This window comes from Asterias amurensis, chromosome 8 (assembly GCF_032118995.1).
Source record: "Asterias amurensis chromosome 8, ASM3211899v1".
Taxonomy (NCBI): domain Eukaryota; kingdom Metazoa; phylum Echinodermata; class Asteroidea; order Forcipulatida; family Asteriidae; genus Asterias; species Asterias amurensis.
The window spans coordinates 11,116,064-11,137,654 of NC_092655.1; the positions used below are offsets into that span (position 1 = coordinate 11,116,064).

At 38.5% G+C, this 21,591-nt stretch overlaps 1 protein-coding gene across 1 annotated transcript in view; it reads right to left on the reverse strand.

Moving 5' to 3' along the window:
• LOC139940356 (uncharacterized) overlaps positions 1 to 21,591 on the reverse strand; it is a 62,567-nt gene that overhangs the window by 32,375 nt on the left and 8,601 nt on the right. Inside the window, exons 3-11 of the mRNA XM_071936571.1 lie at positions 14,797 to 15,009; positions 14,090 to 14,203; positions 12,618 to 12,770; positions 11,611 to 11,829; positions 10,902 to 11,096; positions 10,089 to 10,169; positions 9,531 to 9,689; positions 8,597 to 8,713; positions 6,121 to 6,201 (exon numbers count right to left, since the gene is read on the reverse strand). Coding sequence (XP_071792672.1) covers positions 6,121 to 6,201; positions 8,597 to 8,713; positions 9,531 to 9,689; positions 10,089 to 10,169; positions 10,902 to 11,096; positions 11,611 to 11,829; positions 12,618 to 12,770; positions 14,090 to 14,203; positions 14,797 to 15,009 — 1,332 coding nt within the window. The remainder of the gene's footprint in view (positions 1 to 6,120; positions 6,202 to 8,596; positions 8,714 to 9,530; positions 9,690 to 10,088; positions 10,170 to 10,901; positions 11,097 to 11,610; positions 11,830 to 12,617; positions 12,771 to 14,089; positions 14,204 to 14,796; positions 15,010 to 21,591) is intronic.

The following is a 21,591-nucleotide window of genomic DNA, read 5'->3' on the forward strand; positions in this document are numbered from 1 at the left end:
GGCATTAAGTTATAATCTTTAAAGAGACAAAAACTCTTTCTGTATAAAGACGGTTAAATGGAATAGCTCATTGACACAGCTTTATTGAGCTTTAGTTTCTAGTTGAATCGAGTTACATCATTCATGTACAATCTGCATCCACTATCTTATCAGCTTAACAAACCAACTCCTCATGGCGAATAAATAGGGTTTTTATCAGTTTGATTTTATCTCAATATTGACAGATCCCTCAGTCTACATTTCTACTTCAGACCATGAAGGAAGCTCAGACACTGTTTACTTTGTATTTACTAACTATAAGTTGTTTCCTAACTATATGTGATGTAAATTTACAACAGCTGAAAAATCATGAAAGTCTCGATCTCAAATTACAAATACAGTTGTGGTCATAATAGACTGACTTTATCTTGGTTCTTCTATTTTTATTTTTTTTGCTATTTCCGAAAATAATTTGTTCTGAAAAAACACTGTCCTGACTAAATTCAAGGCAGCAGGTAGAAAGGCTCGTCATTAACTTCAATGACGTTGAGTGAGTTCCAATAACTGATCACATTGTTTGGACATATTTGGATACAAATCATAAACAATAGGAATTCAATACGTTTGTGTGGTTTCAGACGTCGGGTTGCAAGTCTACAAAACCCTGACCCAAACTCCCACTTACAAGTCATCTGATTGGAGAAAGTTTGGGCAGTGACCGTGTGTCAACCACTGGTCAATGTTGTTACCAGACTTCCTAGAAATCTTTCTGACAGGCGACTCATTGGACAGTGTTTGGCAGATGGTTGTCCGGATTGGTTCACTCATTGCCCCTTGCCCGCCCACCCGCCATTCGATCCGCCCTTTTTGGTCGGGTTACTTTCATGTTGTACTAAGCATGGTTCTCCGGATTGGTTCATTCATTGCCACACAGGGTCGAAAGGGTCGAAGAGGCTGGGTGCCAGGACAAAACCGAAACAAATTTGCATTGAATGAATGAAGTAACTCACAGATTGATGTTTCGCAGGCGACCATGTGTCAACCACTGGTCGATGTTGTTATCAGACTTCCTAGAAATCCTTCTGACAGGTGACTCATTTGTTGAAAAGATTAAATGGAGAATATTTATAAAAAAGCATTCACTTCCAAACGGTACGAGAATTATCATGATGGACAAAGATGGGATCAAACGGAAGCTTTATAATTTGGAAACATTGGGTAGGGCCTGCTATAGGTTGGAAGGTGTCTAAGGGAACTTTACAATTAATAACATTTTGGGGTTGGGGGGGGGGGGGGGGCCTTACACAAAGAGGCTAACCTCTCCTTACATTCTGGTCAGTGTATTGTGAGTGGTGTGTTGTCTGGTTTTGAGACAGGCCACCTGTTGCTTGGTGAAGGAGGTCGCTGTGGGACCACTTTAGGTTGAAAGTGGGTGGCGACCTCGGACTTACAAAAATCTCCATACAGAAATTGCACTATTGATGCAAAACGTACCTTGCTGTTTTTAAACTATGGACACTATCTTTTGCCAGTAAACTCAAATGACTACATGAATACTGTTTTATAATACGGTCTGTTCATTGAGGTATAGTGTTGCAGTTTCAGAGTTTACCCCATCACGGAAGTTTGTGAAACTTATACACGTACGTCAAAGGCTGTTTTGAAGCTATAAAAAAGAACTTTGCATTTGGTCAAAGTTGTTAAGCAAAACGACAATAAGTTTCCTTTTGAATCAGTCCATTCACAAAATTGGTTAGAGCAGTGTGTGGGTCAGGTCTCAGAATGTACATTTTGCCTAATCCATTTTGTAGCCTAATTTAGCAATCGGCCCGTCGGGTTGGTTATTGGAGATAATATTAACAAAAGAGACCTCATTCAGCTGAATGGGGTACATTTTTAGGAGTTTGTCTATTGACCCAAACTGGACGTAACAAACCCTAAAAATAACTTGACATGCTTTCTGAAAGTGAAATAAGTTAGAGAAAATTAAGGAGTGAGGACGAATTTATCATTTTTATTTAGTTTGTACGATATAGGGTTCCAGAGATATGGGATGTATGGAGGTTTGTTCCTAGAGCAGCGTGAACATGAACGCGGTCAGAAATTGTGTCGTTTGTGGTTAAAATTTCGCGAGATGCAATAAGCCCAAAGTGACAATAAACAAAACACTTTTTTGACGTTCACGTTTTACCTTTTTACCTTCCCAGAGAGTTCAATCAAATATTCATCACTGTTGTCTACATTCAGCCTAAAGCTGACGTAAACATTGCCTCTTCTAAAATTGCTGAGATTACGCAAAACCTTGAACTGAAATCGCCAGACTCTTTGAAACTGATACTTGGAGATTTCAATAATTGTCAATTGGAGTCCACCCTTCCACACTACCATCAATATGTGAACATTCCTACAAGGGGAGATAGGACATTGGATAAATGCTATGGCAACGTTGCAGATGGCTATAATGCATATAATAAAGCAGGACTTGGAGCGTCTGATCACGATATGGTGCATCTGATGCCCAAATACAAACAAAAACTTAAACAAAAGAAGCCTTCCGTTATTAAAGTAAAATGGACAAAGGAAAACACCGACACCTTGAGAGCATGTTTAGAATGTACTGACTGGGCTGTGTTCATGGACTCTAATGAAATCGACGAGACTACTGAGGCTGTTAGTGCGTATATAAATTTTTGTGAAGATTTGACTGTTCCAGAAATAGAACGAAAATTCTATCCTAACAACAAGCCATGGATAACAAAGGAGATACGCAACCTCTTAAAACAGAAAGTACTAGCCGATGAAAATAATGATGTGCAAGAAAAACGGAAGATTCAACGTGAAATTACCAGGCTGATTAAACACGGTAAACGCAAGTATGGAAAACAAATAGAGGACAACTTTAGCCTAAAGGACCCCAAAAAGGCTTGGCAGGGTCTGAAAACCATAATTGGTTGTGGTCTCAAGAACAGGACAATTAACATTGCACCGGAAAAGCTACACGATTTCGCAAACGAGCTGAATGTTTTCTTCGGTCGCTTTGATGTTGCCGATTTTAGCGATTTAAACACCGACATCTGCAGAACTTTGGAATCCAATGCAAGCACAGAAAACGCAATCCAACTCAGCTTGCAAACCGTTGAAAACGCATTGAAGAAATTAAAAGCCAACAAAGCAAAGGGCCCGGATGGGATCTCGGGAAAGACTCTAAAAATGTGCTACAAAGAACTGTCACCTGTTTTTCGAGAAATGTTTCAATGGTCACTTGATGCTCACCACATTCCCAAACTATGGAAATCGTCAAATGTTGTCCCCATTCCAAAAATAGCCAAACCTTCAGCCTGGAATGATTATCGGCCAGTAGCTCTTACCGCCATTGTAATGAAATGTTTTGAGAGCATTGTGAAAGAACTTCTCCTGACACATACCAAGATCTTTGCCGATCCTTGCCAGTTTGCATACTGTACAAAGCGAGGGGTGGATGACGCTGTAACAACACTATTACACAATATCCAGTGTCATCTTGATCAACCTAAAACTTACGTTAGAACACTATTTTTTTATTTCTCATCTGCCTTCAATACACTACAACCGCATAAGTTGGTTCAGAAGCTACAGAACATGCACGTCAATCCACACTTGTGCCTGTGGATCAGTGACTTCATGAGAGCTAGACCCCAACGTGTAAAGATCAGAACTTCTTTCTCTGACTTGATTTTCACAAATACTGGAGCGCCACAGGGTTGTGTACTATCACCAGTCCTCTTTACTTTGTACACCAGTGACTTTAATAGTAACAGTGAATCTTGCTCTCTTGTTAAGTACGCCGATGACACTTCCTTGACTGGTCTGATCCTCAAAAACAATGAGACTAATTATAGGCTTGAAATAGAGCGCTTTGTCCAGTGGTGTGACGACAACTTTCTCACTTTGAATATAACCAAAACCAAAGAACTTGTTTTTGATTTTCGTAAGATCCGTCAAGGTATTCATTCGGTTTGTATAAAGAATGACGAAGTCGAAATTGTCAGTGAATATAAATATCTTAGAACAATTATAGATAACAAACTGGATTGGAACAAAAATACTCAAAAAATGTGTGCCAAGGGAAATCAGAGGCTTTATTTTCTAAGGAAATTACGATCTTTCAATGTCCGTGATTCGATTTTACACCTATTTTACCAGAGTATTATTCAGTCAGTCATTACTTTTAGCTGTATTGTTTGGTATAATAATCTAACTGTGAAAAATCAGAAGAAAATTGATCGTATCACCAAGGTTGCCAGCAAGATAATAGGGTTCGAAGTAAAACCCATGAGAGAAATCCTAGACAAGCAGTATGTAAATAAACTGAAAGTTATAACCAAGGACCCAACTCACCCACTTCACTCATTCATTCACATTCTCCCATCAGGAAGGTACCGTTCTCTCTCTACTCGCACAAACCGGTTCAGACTATCTTTTTTACCCAGTGCTATTCATCTTTTTAACTCACTTTTTATAAGGTAACTTAGTAGTAGTTGTTGTTTTCCATTTTAATCAGTGATGGTGAGTTTTTGATAACGTTTCTCTCTTTGTAAAACTTGAACTAGCCTATTTGTTGCTTATATTAATTTTTGTAATTAATTCTGTGTTTTTAAAATGTAATGTTTGTTTGTTTTTCTATAAGTATCAAATTTGAATCTTTTAGTGCACACATGGAAAGCAATTTTCACTTTTTACTTGTAATCTGTGATGAAATAAATAAATTGAATTGAATTGAATTGAATTGAAGTGCTCCCGTAACGTGCAGCCTATTGACCAGAAAGTTTACGAGACCAATTCAGATGAGAATAAACTAAAAAGAGGCCTACGCTCTTACCACCCCCCTGAAAAAAAAAACAAAAAAAAGCAGTAGATAAATTAGATTTGCGGCACAAAGCATGTTCCGAAACTCGCTTTACTTATAGTGCTGTAGCAACGCTATGTATCGTGGGACGTGAAAATGTCATTTTTTGACAATGTTTTTGAAAAAGGAAATGCAAGCATTATGAATGTATATTGAGTGTGTGGGGAAAGTTTTGGTAGTGTAGTACAAAAGAAACTTTAGTTATTGCTGGCTAACGGTCAGTTTCACCTATCAATGCTGATTTGAAAAACGTGTAGCGTTAAGGAGGCCCAAAATATTAGACCCCTATAAGGCTCACGGGGGAGCCTTATAGTTTCTAGAAGTATGCATAAGGGACGCCGTCTAACCCAAAACGAGGTGGGCACAGCCACTGCAAGTAGTGGCGGACGTGCGAAATTGCTTCATTTTGGGTTAGAATTATGACGCCATGCATAAATATTGAGAGAGGCGTATAACACCCTCACCCACATTACATTTCGAAATATTTGTGTAAAGGATTTTCATCATCTAGCGGGGTGCCGCGCGAAGCGCGGCATCCCGCTAGTTATTATTATTAACAAATATTTCCTAAAGACTATCTAATAAGGAAATCTTTCAAAAGAAGCTGTTGCTCTTTAGTAAATTACAAAAAGAAAAAAGAGCAACAGCAATTTGAATAATTCAGTTTATGAATCGAGGACGCCCTCAAAAGCAACTAGCCCTGTCAAACAAAGGCAAACAAAAATACCACTGACAGAAGATGAGATGGTGGTCAAATTAGATTTGGGAGGATGTAAACTGGGGTCCAGAAAGATGAAAGACAGGGGAATGTGTAGAGACATTGATAGGGTTCCAACTGGGGTCTACAAAGAAGAAAGACAGGGGAATGAGTTGAGACATCGATAAACTTGTCAAACTGAATGGATCAAGTCATGTCTTTTAATGCCTTTTCTTTTGAATAAAAGAGTTGGCGACGATGTCTTTATGACTGGGTATTTATGAATATTAATTTAGAATTTAACTACTAGGTAGCACCCACTTGTGATCATGCAATTCAAGCATACGACCATAGAGGAATAAATATTTTATTAAGATACTTTAGTGATCAATGATAACTGCAAAAAGTTTGCCAAGAGAACAGACAATTTACTAAAGCATACAAGTTTGAGTTTAATTTAAAAAAAGGAGGTTATGGGAAGCCAGAAGAGAAACAAGAAACACAACCAATGGGACGACAAGAATCAAATGGTTTCACACAATTATGCTAATTAGTTTACCATCTTAGCCAATTGCAGCTGGTGAAGTAAGGATGGTGAATCGTCATTGGTCAATTTCTGTAAGTTGTGCATACTTTTAAGCTGGTGGGAATCAATTGGCATTAATAGCAATGTTAGGTAAGCATACATGTAATACAATACACAATAGACGAGTGACCTCTGACGCCACTTGAAAACCATAACATGATTCGCGCGCATACCGCCGGGCAAAACCTTTGTGTTTTGGCAGCCAGCTAGAAAGTGTATGCAATCTTACCATGACTACGTGTCTTTTGCCCAGCGAAACATGACGTATACAGTGTTCCGTCAACAGAGGGCGGTTTGAATGTAAACATCTGGTCACATCGTCTATAGATTTTACAATAAACCTTAGGAACACGTTGCCTTGGATCGGACGAGTTGGCCTTTGAAAAGCGTTTGTAACCGTTTGTTATAGCATTAATATGGTTAAAAAGATGTTTTAAAAGTAGAATACAATGATCCACACATTACTCGAAATTGCACGGTTTTCCTTTTACGTATTGAACTAACACGGCCGGCTAATTATGGGAGTCAAAAACTTGACTCCCATAAATGGCCGACCATGTTTAGTCAACGAGGTAAAAGGAGGACCACGCAATTTCGAGTGGTACTTGTGTGGATCTTTCTATTCTACTTTTAAAACATCTTTCTAACCATATGCATTTGATAACAAACGGTTAAAAACGCTTTTTGAAGACAAACTCGACCGATCCAGGGCAACGTGTTCCTTTAATTGATCAAAATTTCTGGATAATTTTATGAAAACACTGCAACCCATGCACATAATTTTTTATTTTCTAATAGATAATATGGAACATTTAATTCTATGAAAAAACTGCCTTCAGTAGAATTAAAAGGTGTGTCATGACCTACAGTTAAAAGCACTGGTGTTCGATTCCCATTCATGACGCTTAACCACAATACTTGGTCCTTCGGAGGAGACTTAAAGCTGTTTGTCCCGTGAGTTGTAAGACAAAGAACCCAATGCACTCATTGAAAAGAGAAGGGGTTCACCCTGGTGTTCCTGGTTTGATAGGCTGTATAGTTGCGCCACAGCACCTTGTAAACCAATTATTATTAATAATTTAATCAAAATGTAACAACACAACATTTTTCTAGGATGTGTCTGATACTCGTAGAGAGACTAGCCCAAAGGCAATAGTGGATGGTCTGACTGCTATAGTGACTGGTCCCAAAGCAAGTGTGGATGGTCTGACTGTGCATTAGCGACTGGCCCAAAGCAAATGTGGATGGTCAGACTGCCAAGTGACTGGCCCTATAAGGCAAATGTGGATGGTCTGACTGTGCAATAGTGACTGGCCCCAAAGCAAGTACGGATGGTCTGACTGTGCAATAGTGACTAGCCCCCAAAGCAAGTACGGATGGTCTGACTGTGCAATAGTGACTAGCCCCCAAAGCAAGTACGGATGGTCTGACTGTGCAATAGTGACTAGCCCCCAAAGCAAGTACGGATGGTCTGACTGTGCAATAGTGACTAGCCCCCAAAGCAAGTACGGATGGTCTGACTGTGCTATAGTGACTGGCCCCAAAGCAAGTGTGGATGTTCTGACTGTGTTAAAGTGTACAACCCATTAAACACCAGCAAACACAAGGGAGGGGTTTTGCAAGTTTTCAAATCAATGTGATGTGTCAAAAATTTAAGCAAGTTCAATAAACATTTTGGGTATAAAAAAAATGGGGAAAAAAATCCCATTATAACTAAAAGTGCCAAAACAAAATTCAAAGCAACCAACTTCATGCAGTGCAAAGTTTATATTAATTTAAGAGTATTAATTTGCATGAAGCTTCACTAATTCTTAAATAAAATTAGGCTACCGTAAGGTTTCTACATAATCTGCATATAAACGCCTTCCAGTGAGATAGACAGAATACCGAAATGAAACTTGGACCCAACTAAAATGAATAAATCAAATCAAATACGCAAGACTGGAGGAAAAATCAATAAACTTTACCTGTCATAGCTGGATCGGAAGCAAATGAAATAAGATAATAAATAGACATGTTGGGGTCAAGTGAACTTGATTGTTAATTTAGTAAATCTGGACCCAATAACATTGCTCTGCTTACTGCCGAATTCTGCACTTTTGATCTCCATTCTCCGCCTGCATGGAAGCGCCAAGTTTCTGCACTAGCTGTGTAAGCGTAGAAGGCCTAGTAACATGGAGTACACACACACACAAGCCAAAATGCCCCGCTAACCCAAGAAATACGCTTGACATAAGCACAGAAACCTCCTGCTTCCACAAGTGCCAATTATTTGCTTACAGCAAGCAGAGTCATGAAATTGGGCCCAGTTCTATACAAGAACAAGCCTTTTTTAAACATGCAAAGCAAGACTAATATAAAAAGTTGCAGAAAAAAATACATTGCAGTGGCAACTGGCAATTAATCTTCCATCCAAATAGCATGCAAGCTTAACAGACAAACCCCTTACCTGTTCATGTGTGTCTTCCATCTGCTGGGCACACTCCCTCTGGGAATCCACCTCTTGCTGTAAATATTGTATCAATGATTCTTTTTCCAGGACCAGACCTTCCAATGAAAGTACTCTCTGAAATCAAGTTATACATTGTAGGACATTTATAGAGACAGCTAAATATATCAGGGAAAATATATCAACTCGCTCTCAATGATACAATTATTATCAAATTTGATGTGACAAAGCACTCAATAATAAGAAGAGCATTTTTCCTGCTCCTTCACTGTGCTCATATGCATGCAAACAATTGCCTTTGTTTCATCAGATTTATTAAAGGATGGGATTGTGCCAGTGATATAACGATTATGAATAATAAAAAAAATGGTAAGCTACGCAGGAGCAAAAGGAAATAATTGCTATACAGGAAAGAAAACCGAATTAATTCTCTTTGAAACTCCACAAGAACATATGCATGTATTAAATGAAGTGAATAATCAAAAAGCCTTTAAAAGTATGGCGGACATGATAGGAGTGTACTGTTTGGTTCGGCTGTAAACAGACAAATTTACCCAAACCTAATAGTGTTGTACCATTGTGTCCGCCATATCTCAAAAAGGCTCATTGGACTTATTGTAATGAAAAAAACTGAGATGAAATATCTCAAGTCAGTTCTTTGAACTTTACGAGAATATATGGCTGTATTACATGAAGCGAACACTCAGCGGCTTAACCAGAGGCCTGAGCAACTGGAATTGTTGTAGCAAAGCTATTTTTACGCAGTCATGCTTGGATGCATTGGTTTGATAGTGGCGTGCTGCACCCAAGTGCAGGAGACTGAGGGTTTATTTTTATATTGTACTGCGCCTTGAACACCCAGCAGTTTATTGGTTACATCAATTTTTAAAAATTAAAACCCATATACTTTGACTAGTGTGCTATTGTCAATTACCTGGTTGTTTTCAGCGGTAGACTGAGGCGTTGGTGTTGATGAAAAATTCTCCTCTTCTTCTTCAAGTTCCAGAATGCGAAATTCTAAAAGTTCACTCTGGTCTTTGCTGTCTTGTAACTGCCACTGTAGCTTGGTGCATCGATCATCAAGTTCCTTATTCTAACCACAGAGGAAAAAATACAATAGTAATTGAAGGGAAGATAAATGTTTGGAAATTTCACTCTTACAATTAATTGCAATAAAAACTTTTGGTAAGAAGTACATCAGCTTTCTTTAGCACAAAGCATTTGAGAAACATTTCACTTTGAAGTAATGTGGTTATGTAAAAAGATAACAAGTTTCTATGCCGAAAATTTGAATCTGAGGAGCGTTACTGTCTGTAATGTTTACCAAATTGTGTATTCCTGGTAGGAATTGTTCTTCCTGCATGGACATATTCACTCTGGATTTTTGGCGATATCTCAAAACCGCAACCACTTAAATGGCTTAGCATCTATGGAATGGGAGAGGAACACATTGTTTTCTCTCTTACAAATATTGTTTGGCATTTGTACTGACCTGTTGCAATAACTTCTCCATTTGTTTGGCATCAACTAACTGCTTAGTTGCTAGTCCATCCATCATTTCATCCACACTAACCTGTAGGCAAATATAATTCACAATATCACTTAGTTATTTCTTCTCTTGTTACCTACTCAGAGTCACATACTGAGAGAGTTGCGACAACTTGCGATTAGAAGCCATTTTATTTCACCCCAAAAATGCATGATGAATATAAGGTGTCAGTCTGGGGCAAAGTTTAAGGCTTGAACATTGTTTTAGTTTTGCATTTCACAAAAGTATGATAGGCAGTTGTGTACTCTGTGTTTGTCTAGTTCTGTAGACTCATTGATTCCTCAAATGCAAAAACGGTCGTTTGGTGTAGGCAGTTGGGTTGGCGTAGTGGTATCTTTCCTCACCTTCCACCACTAGGTCCCCAGTTCGAATCCTGCCGGAGCACTGTGTGGATTTGGTTATCAGTCCCTACTTGACTGCGTGTGTTTTCCCTGAAATATTTCTCTGTGGATTTCCTCACATATCTAAAACTAAAACTTCATTCTGTGTCTTTCCCCAATGAGTTCTTGGCTAATACAGCGAAGAAGCTGCTTTTCTAAGAGTGTTTGGCTTCACAACCAGGAAAAACGAAATAAATAAATAGGAAGAAACTATGTATCAATTAATAGTAAGCTTGCGGTTACAACCATGGGTAAATCTCTTTTGAAGGTGTTGGCTCTGAAAAGAGCCGGTGTGGTCTTGATGTTTCCAACAGTATACTCTGCTCGTGTTAAGGAGAAACCAGCGTAATATTTCCTTTGAGTGGTTTCCACTCACCTCATCCAAACTGTCTTCATAATCTGACAGAGCCAATGGAGACGGTATCGGAGTACCAAATGATCCAGAACGACTCCTCACACCAACATCATCATCATAACCATGAGGAGTAAGACTGGATGATCTTGGCCTGAAGTTGGGCACATTCAGTAAGGACGGGTTCTGGTCCTGAACCTTGGGCAAGCGGTCTTGTTCCTGGGGTAACAAAATAAACAATTTATTTAACTTTAAATACAATTTGTTTCTGTCATAAATCAAGTATCAGGAACACATTACCCCTGTCATAATAATATGTTTCTCAGTGATGCTCAAGGCGATTCAATACTCAGTATTTTCCTGCAATGTACTTTGGAGCTACGCTTTGAAGTTTGAAACCAATACATGAAACCAAGTAAAGGTTTACTGGTTGCTGAGGTGCAATATTTCACTAAAGAACTCCACTAGCTCGCGGCACCAAAACGAATTGAAAACAAGGTTTACTGGTTGCTGAGGTGCACTTCACGACTCTGGGCCCCCCTCAATCAAAGATCTTCTTCAAATAAGGCACTGTCATTATCCTCTCTGTTCTGCTGCCTAAACCCGAGTCGTTGTACCTTAATCTCATACCATCCACTATGGTGACTAGGCATTTTCTCTCATTGCACCAGTCTTATGGAACAAGCTACCCACTGACATCAGAAACACTCACTTCCCCTCCAAACCCACTCACCAATGCTGCTTGTTTGAGCTCCACAATCTCCAGGAATTGTTCCTGAACCTCTACTCGGAGTTTCTTGAGTTCTTCTTCCTTGTCTGCAACGGGGTCATCACCAGTTCTTGAGGAGTTGCTTGCCTCTTGCTGTGTTTGTTGCCGTTCTTTGCTTAATACTCTACGTAGACTCTGATTCTCTCTCTCCAGACGACAGCGCATGTTCTCTTTCAATGAGCGCTTAAATTTAAAGTCAAGAACAAGAATGGTTCAATAATAAAACAATAATAATGGCGGTTTGAAATGCGCCACTGTCTGTCTAAAAGTCACTCCTGGCGCAGGAGAGAAACAGAAGCAAGCGGGCCTACAATGAGTTGCATAGAAGACGTTTTAAGCACAAAAACAAGTTTTCAAATTAGTTTTGACCCTTGTATTTAGTAGTGACTTGTCCAAGATCTGGAGGGAGTGTGTTCCATAGTGATGGGATCAATGAGATCAATGAGCTCATGGTATCGCATTAGAACCAAAAATACATTGATGGGAACCCAATACTCACAGACTTTTGCACAAATGTAAAGGGTAGTCAAATATTGTGTCAAAAAAATGCAATGTCCGTAAAAGCAGCATAAATGAGTGAGATTGAACAAATAAACAAGAGACACAGATTGAAATTGACAGTGTACATGTATGCTCTCCACACGGACTACTAAATATGTTGTGGTGATGAAAGATTTTAGATAAACATTTGGCAGATGTGTCTGTTGAGCTCTTAAACTTCTAAAAACTGTTTGAAATGTAACGCTATGGATTTCAAAAAAGCTCAATCAACAAGGTTCCAAAATGTCTCACCTCAAAAACAGAAGACACAGTGTTTTGATAGATTGGGCTGACCAAAAATAACCCTCAGACATGTTCTATTTAAACATCAAAGCTGCAAGGTTCATGTTACTATTCTAGAATTCTAAGTTTGAAATTTGTTTTCTTTTATTTTGCTAAAGTAAACATGTTTTTACTCTTGTGATACTCACCAGTTTCTGATTTTCTTCTGATAGAGCCTTGTTCCTCTCATCTAACTTCTTCTTCAATTGTTCCAGATCTTTAATCTTCCTCAAGAGACGCTTGTTTTTCTCAATGAGTGGTGTGGTGTTCCTTGCTTCAGTTGAGTTGCGGATTTTCCGTTCCTGCTCACAAAAATAAAATAAAAAGTAAATAGTGACCAATCAGGAACTTAGCAATCTTTGATACTGACCATGTCATATGCCAGACTTTTGAAACTCAAAGGTAAGAGGATTTTAACAACTGAAAAACATAACCATTTATCAACTGGTCATTGGTTACTTGTACTACATGTTAAATGAAACAGGCTGTTGCAAAAATGTATTGTTTTAGAAAATTGAAAAAATATAATTAGCTGTTGCAAACAGTTTACCAACCAAAATGACCTATGGTATAAATTTCCAAATAAAACCCAAAACATTTCTCCTAAAGTTGAGCGAGTAAACTGATCGAAACGTTGAGAACAAACTGGCTCTTTTCAGAGCCAACACTCAAGAGACATGGTTGTATGCGCAAATTTACTATTATTTTCAGTTCCTTCTTAATATTCACACCATGCAAAGCTTCAAACTGCAAAAAAAAACAGCTAGAGGACTGGTGTTTCAGGCATATCCCTTACTCATTCATATAGGGGCCACTACACCCCTCAATGAAGCTGGCACCTATCCAGGGCCCCCCGCTACTCAACCGCCACAATTTAAGAATGATTTGACGTGTAATTTCCCCCCACATGTTCCAATGGTTTCCGTCTAGAGTACCAGACTCCACCTAGCACGCCTAGAGTAACAGTCGACTGCACATTATGTTGGCACCAACTCTTAGTTTGATTCTTAACAAATGAGGAAATTAAAGGTGCATATACTTGAAACACAAACTTCAAAATTGTGTCTACACAAAGTGCTGTTAAACTAAAGAAGGTCAAAGTAAAGGTCCTTTTCTGAATCGACAATGAGACCCTCAACACACTAGGTGGCAGCAGACAGAGTGTTGTTCTAAGATCGTGCACTTCCAAGAACAATGAATATGCTACTAAGTGTGCTACAATGCAGTGCACTGAAATTCCCCAATTGTCCATGTTCCCCTTGATTAGTATTCAATAGAGCAAGGAATAAAACAAAATTAAATATCATAAACTGCTTTTTCTCAACAATTATTTCCTCTGCAAAGAGGTTATTGTCCCTCAAATCTCTTTAAAGGCAGTGGACACTATTGGTAAATAGTCAAAATAATTTTTAACATAAAACCTCACTTGGTAAGGAGTAATGGGGAGAGGTTGGTGGTATAAAACATTGTGAGAAACAGCTCCCTCTGAAGTGACGTAGTTTTCGAGAAAGAAGTAATTTTCCACAGCCAACCTTTACATGTAAAACCTTGCAAAATCAGACACACACAGACAAAGCAAGGTCTCTTTGGGGTTCAAATGATACCCGTTTTCTTGACCTACCAAATCTGCTTTGTCTTCAACAAGTTGCTTATTCCTCTCCTCCAGTTTGCGTAACATTCCTTTCAGATCTGAAATCTTCTTATTGAACTTCTTCTCGTCTTCATCAGCACCGTCCTGGAGAGAGTTAGCACAAAAAGTTCTTTCAGTAATTCCAAACAAACACATAGGGGCCTAATGGGTTACTTTTGTTGACAGTGGCAAAATTGTCATGAAGATATTATTATAGACTGTGCAAGTCTCGCACATATCGAAACGAGAAAGCACATCCACCGAAAAACTTTATTCTTTCTGAAATCAAATCTTTGCTTTAAATTATATTTGATGACAAAATCTGAACGAGAAAAAAACTCATTACAACTTGTATTAATTCGTTTTAGCTTTTATAACAAACACACAAATAATTTGTAAAGTAAAGCTCTGGGACAAGAATTTTTTTTTCAATCTTTCTTCTTTCTTTGTAAATCTACGCCCGCATGTGAAACTGCTCAAAACTGCGTTATCCTTGGATTATTTTGTGCAGTTTTTCTTTCTTGTGTTCTAATTTGGTTTATTTTACTTCGTTGTCTCACCTCCTATACTTGTAATGTATCTTAGCCATGTACTTGCTGAATTTAATCCAAATAAATTCAATCAACCAATCAATCATCAGTCAATAAATCAATCTTGAAAGCACAATATCAAGATCACATCAACCTTGATGTACTTACTGCCATCCCAAACTGCAAGCCACTAGAGCTGCCAAATGATGACTCGTGTGTACTTGACGATCGATGATCCCAAGACTCTGCCATCTTGCTAAGATTGAGGAGATTGCCTAAGGAATCTTTCTCTCCTTGAAGCCTCTTGGTGTAACCGCTCTTATAACCAAGCTCTTTCTCTAACTCAGCGATGCTGTAATCTTTGGATTTCAGTTCTTCCATCTGAAAGAAAATCATAATCACTTTTAATTATTTCCAAGATAGGTTTAAAATCATTTACTATCTGTACATGTCCCTGTATTTAAGTTCACTTAATTACTAATTTTCATAAAAGTTCTTCAATTAATTTGAGCATTGCCAATTGTTTTTTTTTTTTTTTTACATTTTCGTGCATAAAGCATTGCTAGGGGAAGAGGGGTAGACCAATGTAAGCCCTTTGGGTTTTTTTGAAAATGTGTACCACTAAACCTTGAAAAAAGTGTACAGTGATTTTCTTTATGGAGAAGTAGACAAGTTACACAATGTTCTTTTTCATAAAACTGACAAGGTTGTAACAGATTGGCATACTAAATTGCACTCACATTACTTCTTGTAAATACCAATTTGAATTTACATATATACACCTGACAATCAAAAATCAAAAACGTTTTAAAAAACATGTATTTTTTCAGATATAGTTCATAGATTACAGAGAAACTTTGCAATAATTTAAATGTACAGGTACACAAATGTACATAAATATGACTGTCTGTTAACAGAGATTTTCTTTTTTAATGGTGAAAACACACAATGAAAATCTGTTCCGCCACATTACCAAACAAAGGTCCAATGATCCTTAACAATTACATTCAATCACTGACTCCAACTATAGCCATTATACTAAGATGTAATAAAGCCAGACTGTTTACATCAATGTGTCCTTCAAGCTTCACAGTATGACTAATGGTTTGAATGATAGCAAGATGGTGCATCATAATGGTCTAATGGTCCTTTTGTTAAACCCCTCTTGAGAAATTAATCTCAATTGTCAGAACGATAATCACATTTAGATGGTTCTAATGCCACTGACTACTATTGCCAATCTGTCCATGGTCTGCCATTTTGGGAGTAAAAATGTAAAAAACACTTGCACTGCACAATAACAGACATGACATCTTACTCCTAAAATGGCTGACCAAGATTCACCACGAGTGATGATGTCAGACAAATTGGGTTAATACAGCAAGACATCTCAACTTTTCACAAACATTTCATGAAAGCACCTTGACAAAAAAAAATGCAGAAGAGTACAATCATGTCTCATCTCTTCAGACCCCTTGCACAGGCGCAATAGCTGAGGTCAAACAATTGAAACGTGCTTGCATGTTAACGCCACGCACAACTTTCAGCCAATGACAGGTTTTCATTGACATCAGCAGGGGCGCTGTTTAGCCTATATAGTGGCTTCCTTACAATGCTTCCTTACAATGCTCATATCAGTCACTGAAGACGTTTACAAACAAAATTCAGTATTTTCCTACAAAGAATGTGGGACAACATTTGAATTATGAGACCTACTCCTTTTTACAAAGAACCATGTACTGTAATGGTTTATAAGGTACTGTGGCGCAATATGTAGCCAATCAAACCAGCCCCCGATTTCACGAAGCGCTGCGACGCGTTGCAAGTGCAAATTGCGACCGGTTACACGTCGTAAGTTGCGAATTCGTCGCAGCCGTGACGTGTCTTATAGGTCTGCGACGCATCACAAACCCTACGATGCGTCGCTACTTGCGATGAGTTTCGTGAAATCGGGGGCTGGAACACCGGGGAGAACCCCATCTCTTTTCGCTGAGTGCACTGTGTTCTTTACATGCGTTACACAACACATGGGACTAGTTCCTGTACGTCCCGTCAGAAGGACGAAGCAATTGTAAAGTGTCTTGTTTTTAAGAACATAGGCGTCACATTAATGGAACCCAAACTCTGCTGATCAGAAACACCAGATTTTTATGTCTGGTGCTCTTAACGGTTAGGCCGTGACAAGCGAGGAGTCTAAATAAACCCTCAAACAGATTATCTACTTTTTTTTAGTGTGAAACTTGGAAGTCCATTAGTGAGTCTACATGTTCAATCCTAACTAGTAGTTTGTAATGAATAAGTCACAGCTGCTTTTGTCTTGAGTCACATTCAATTAATTAGGCCAGGTGGTGTGCTTTACCATGGCGCCAACAATCCTTGGATGCCCGCTGAGCTAGATCTTGAACTGGAGGTCACAAAGGGGAGGAAGGAAAGAACACTCCGATACCTGTACCTGTACCTGAACTTAACCACTGTTAGTTGTGCCCCTAGTAAATCCCTGAATGCAGTTTTACATGTTGGCTTGTATCGGTCGGGTTGGTCTTTTAAAAGAATTTTAACCGTTTTAACCATAGGATAAGAAAGATATTTTAACAGTAGAATAAAATGATCCACACAAGTATCACTCAAAATTGCATGGTTTTTATTTTACCACGTCGACAAACACGGTCGGCAAATTATGGTTTGACTCCCATAAATGGTCGACTGTGTTAGTGCGCAAAGTAAAAGGAAAACCACGCAAAGTGTATGAAACGGACTCAAATATTGGGGATAACAACATATACATTGTTCCATGGCCACATTACTTAAAAGTGAAATACTTCTCAAAGAAACATCATGAAAAATTAACATGTAGTTCAAACACATTTTGAGTTATTTTGTGGGGGCAGTTAAAATCTTAACTATAGGCCTAACCCAATATTTATTTCAAATGAGATTTTAAATGACGTTGTAGCTTACGACAACTGTTTAAAGTAGCGAAGTTTTGACAAATGCCAAAAAACTCTTTAAGATTGAGCATGTGACTCATTTTAAACTTCTTATAACCACTGGAGTTCCAATTCTATCCCCATACATGTGCAGACCATAAATAAATAAGGAAGTTGTGCAAACCAAACAAATGGTTGCCCAACAGGGATTGGAATTCCCCTTTATGTACACATTCTTTCCACATAAGTCTATTACAATAAATGTTGTTGGCTCAAATATTGACAATCAGTAGGGTGTTATGATGTTTAACACAATACAGGACAACTTACAAAAAGAAACCTGACTCAAAGGAAATAATCCTCAGAATGGGACCCTGACTACTAGTATAAGAAGTCAAGTTAATACATGTAGTAATAACAATGTTCAGAATGGGACCCTGACTACTGGGTCAAGAAGTCAATGCCAGTTGGGATAAACTCAGCATGACAAGAACAACTTGGAACTTTGTGCACCAACTAATGCTCAACTGGGTGAAATAAGCAGGTCTTGATGTCACACAAACAACACACCCTGAAAACAACCCAAGCTACCCACAGCTATTGCCGTGGTACCCTGTGCTTTTGCTGTGGTGCCCTTTGCAAAGTAAGTTCCGATACAAAGTCACCTTTTCCTAGAGGTGCTCTTTACCAGAGGGAAATTGCTGTACCCCTTCTAGAGCTAAGTTCAAGGCCTGAAACAGTATGTATAAAAGACTCTCAAAACCCCCTTCACAACACAGACCTGAAAAACATCCTAGAATCTCCCTAAAGACATACCATTTTGGGAACTGTCTCCAGGGCCCAATTTCATAAAGCCTGTAAGCACAAAAACTCGCTAAGCACAGGAAAATGTTGCTAAACAGAAACAGGTTACCAGCCAAAATTACCTTAAATTTACATTGCTGTGACTGGTGCCCCACTTTATTTTTGCTTAGCAAAGAAATTTGTGAAGCAGAATTTCCTGCTTAACACTGAAATTGGGCCCAGGTCCAAATCTCTAGTTTAGGGAAGTTTTCAACAACGAAACTAAAAGGTAATCACACCATACTTAGCCTCAAGTAATCCAAACAACCTGATTATTTAATTACTTCCCCTCCTCCCCAAACCGCTGTTATTTGGCTAAACGCAGTAGCCGCAATACTCTTCCAAATTGCTATTTCCTAATTAGATTTGCTTCTTGGGCTACTAGTTTCCTGGATTGAGGTATTGCACGCGATACGCTACTTCCATCCCAATGGAGAACATGTGAAATGAAATTGATTTTCTGGTCAGACGATGTTTTTTTTTATTCAGCTTTTAAAAAGCTTATTCAATGATCCAACATTTGTCCAAGAGTGAAAACTTGTCAATGCCAATACTAGCAGGCTCAATGTATAAATTAAGTTTTAAAATACAACATCTACAAACACACAAAATTGAGGTTCAGTCACAAAACCATTTCATTTCTTAATACACTCTCTGGTGTTCAAAGTACACAACATTGCGTCCTATCTGAATACTGAAGTTTGCTGTGTCGTGGCCGAGCGGATAAGAGCAACGGACTCAAGTTTTGGTGGTTAAGTCACCGGAGTGTGGGTTCGAATCCCAGTCGTGACAATTGTGTTCTTGAGCAAGACACTTGACCAAGCTTCTCACCACCCAGGGGTAAATGGGTACATGTGAGGGCTGAGATGGTTTATGTGAATAAAAAGCTTGGAGCGGGGGAAATCGCACAGCGGCTGTATACATCCCAGAGAGCTGAGACGGTTTAAGGAATGAACTATATGGCCCAGTGACCAGGGATAATAATGTCACAAGCGCATTGATATGCCCAAAGGAATAATTTGAGGAGGTTGACTTTAAGTACATGTAACTCCAGAAAGATCAAATTAATGATAGATTGAAAAAGTATAAAACTTTGGCTGAGATTCTTGCTGTCCTTTGCTGTTCAGCCAAAGTGCCGACTGTTCCCTCAAACCGCAAAGCAAATAGATCTTAAAAGTAATAGATCAAAGTAAGGAAATTTGCTGCTTTACGAGCTCTTTTGAAATTGGATCCTGGAGGTGTGTGGGTGGTGATGAACAATTTCACAAGTAAAAAAATAGGTTGCTTGCTCCAGTTTTAGACCATGACGGTACCAGCGCTGGACGGTACAATGCCTACTTTGCCAATAACACCATTATTCTGAACAAATTATTAACCAAAAAACTGAATGATTTTTTTACACTTTTTTTTAATAACTAATTATGAAAAAAATGACAGTGAATGATGTTTTGTTTACACAGCTTGCTCTTCAGATTTGAAAGGAAAGATATAAAGCTATAACTTACATTTACACGTAGCTCCAAACGCAAAATACACCATGAGAATGATCAAAAGATTGTAACAATCCAATAATTAGGCTGAGTTTTGTGTCGTTCTCCAAGGCTTTGCAACTGACAGTCTCAGGATAATAGATGGTTCCAGAGAATAATTCTCACATCCAGGTGACAATGACTTCACGATTGCAGACAGTTGTACAACTCTTTAACGTCATTAAGGCTCACTCATTGATTGCGGTCACAACAATTTTCATGCATTCATTTCCCATACAGAATAAAGCGTCCTGCGTACCACGTACCTTTCAAGTGCATGCAGGACTCTGTGGAGTCTGTGGCAAACAGTGTAAGGACAGGAAGGATAATTATAGTTTCCTATATTTGTTTTTCCCACCTGTGAGTATTACACCCTGACCAGGGGGGCGGGTTCTGGGATTCAAAAATACTCTAGATGGGTCAAGCAAGATTTAGTCAGGTCGCAAATTGCTTACAGGTAGATTATGTGACCAGCCAAAGTCTAATGTAAAAACTACCCCCACCCCAGTTCTTAAAAGACCTCCATGGGACAAAGTGGCAGAATGTTCTGCTTACTAGCTTCTTGAAATTGGATCCAGGTGATGTGTGGGTGGTCATGACACTTGGGTAAAAATAGACTGCTTGCTCCAGTTTAAAACTACGAATGTATGTAAGCCTACTTTGTAAACTAATGGCATCATTCTGGACAAATTGTTCATAAAACTGATATAATTTTTGGGGGGGTTAAATGTAAGAGAACTGCGTTAGAAGAAGATGTATAAATTATATGAAAATAAAACATTTTAAAGATTGATATAAAACGCAAGGTAGAGTAACAAAAACAACAACAGGTGTATGGAGTTCACTGTTAATTTATGACAAAAACCTTCTGTTTGTTATTGGGTTTTTTTCTATGAAGAGAGTTGTTACAAAGACCAATATTAAGTCATTCAATGTTTTTGTTTGTTCTTGTTGTTGATGGGGGTGTTCGGGGGTATTTGTTTGTTGTTTGTTTGTTGGGGTGTTTTTTTTTTGTTTTTTTGTGTGTTTGTTTGTTGGTGTTTGTTGGGGTGTTTATTTGTTTGTTTGTTTGTTTGTTGCTTGTTCGTTTGTTTGTCTGTTTGGAAATTTGGGGGGAAATAAAAGAGAAGGTGACATTAATTTTTGGGGACTTTGATCATGTATTCAGTAAGTTTTTGGGTCGTTTGGGGTTTTAAGCAAAAGCAGCGCAGCAAGAAACAGGATGCACACTTATGTACAACAAAATGTTGCCAAAACAATTGAAGAGTTTCTCAAAAAAAGTGTAAAAGGGAAACTCATGCAGAAAAACAAATTGCTTTACCATTACACCTCAAAATTCTACTCTCAGAAAATCATCACTGACTGAATTTTTTTGAGCAAAAGTTTTTATTTAAAATCTCAGCTGTTTCAGTCCCCTAACCCAAAGTCCCTTGAGAATAAAGAAAAATCAAGTTGGAAGCTGAATAGCTGTCTACACAACAGTGAAATCCTGACAAATTCTGCATTTGAGCGAAATTCCTTTTCTGCTCCAATTACTCACCAAAAACATTGGTGGTGAATTTGAGGAGAAAGTTGTTTGTGCGTTTTTGGTTTGACAGACAACATGATCATGTCCCAGACCCAGACTTCCTCTTTGTATCGGATGGTCTACTCTGATAATGTTC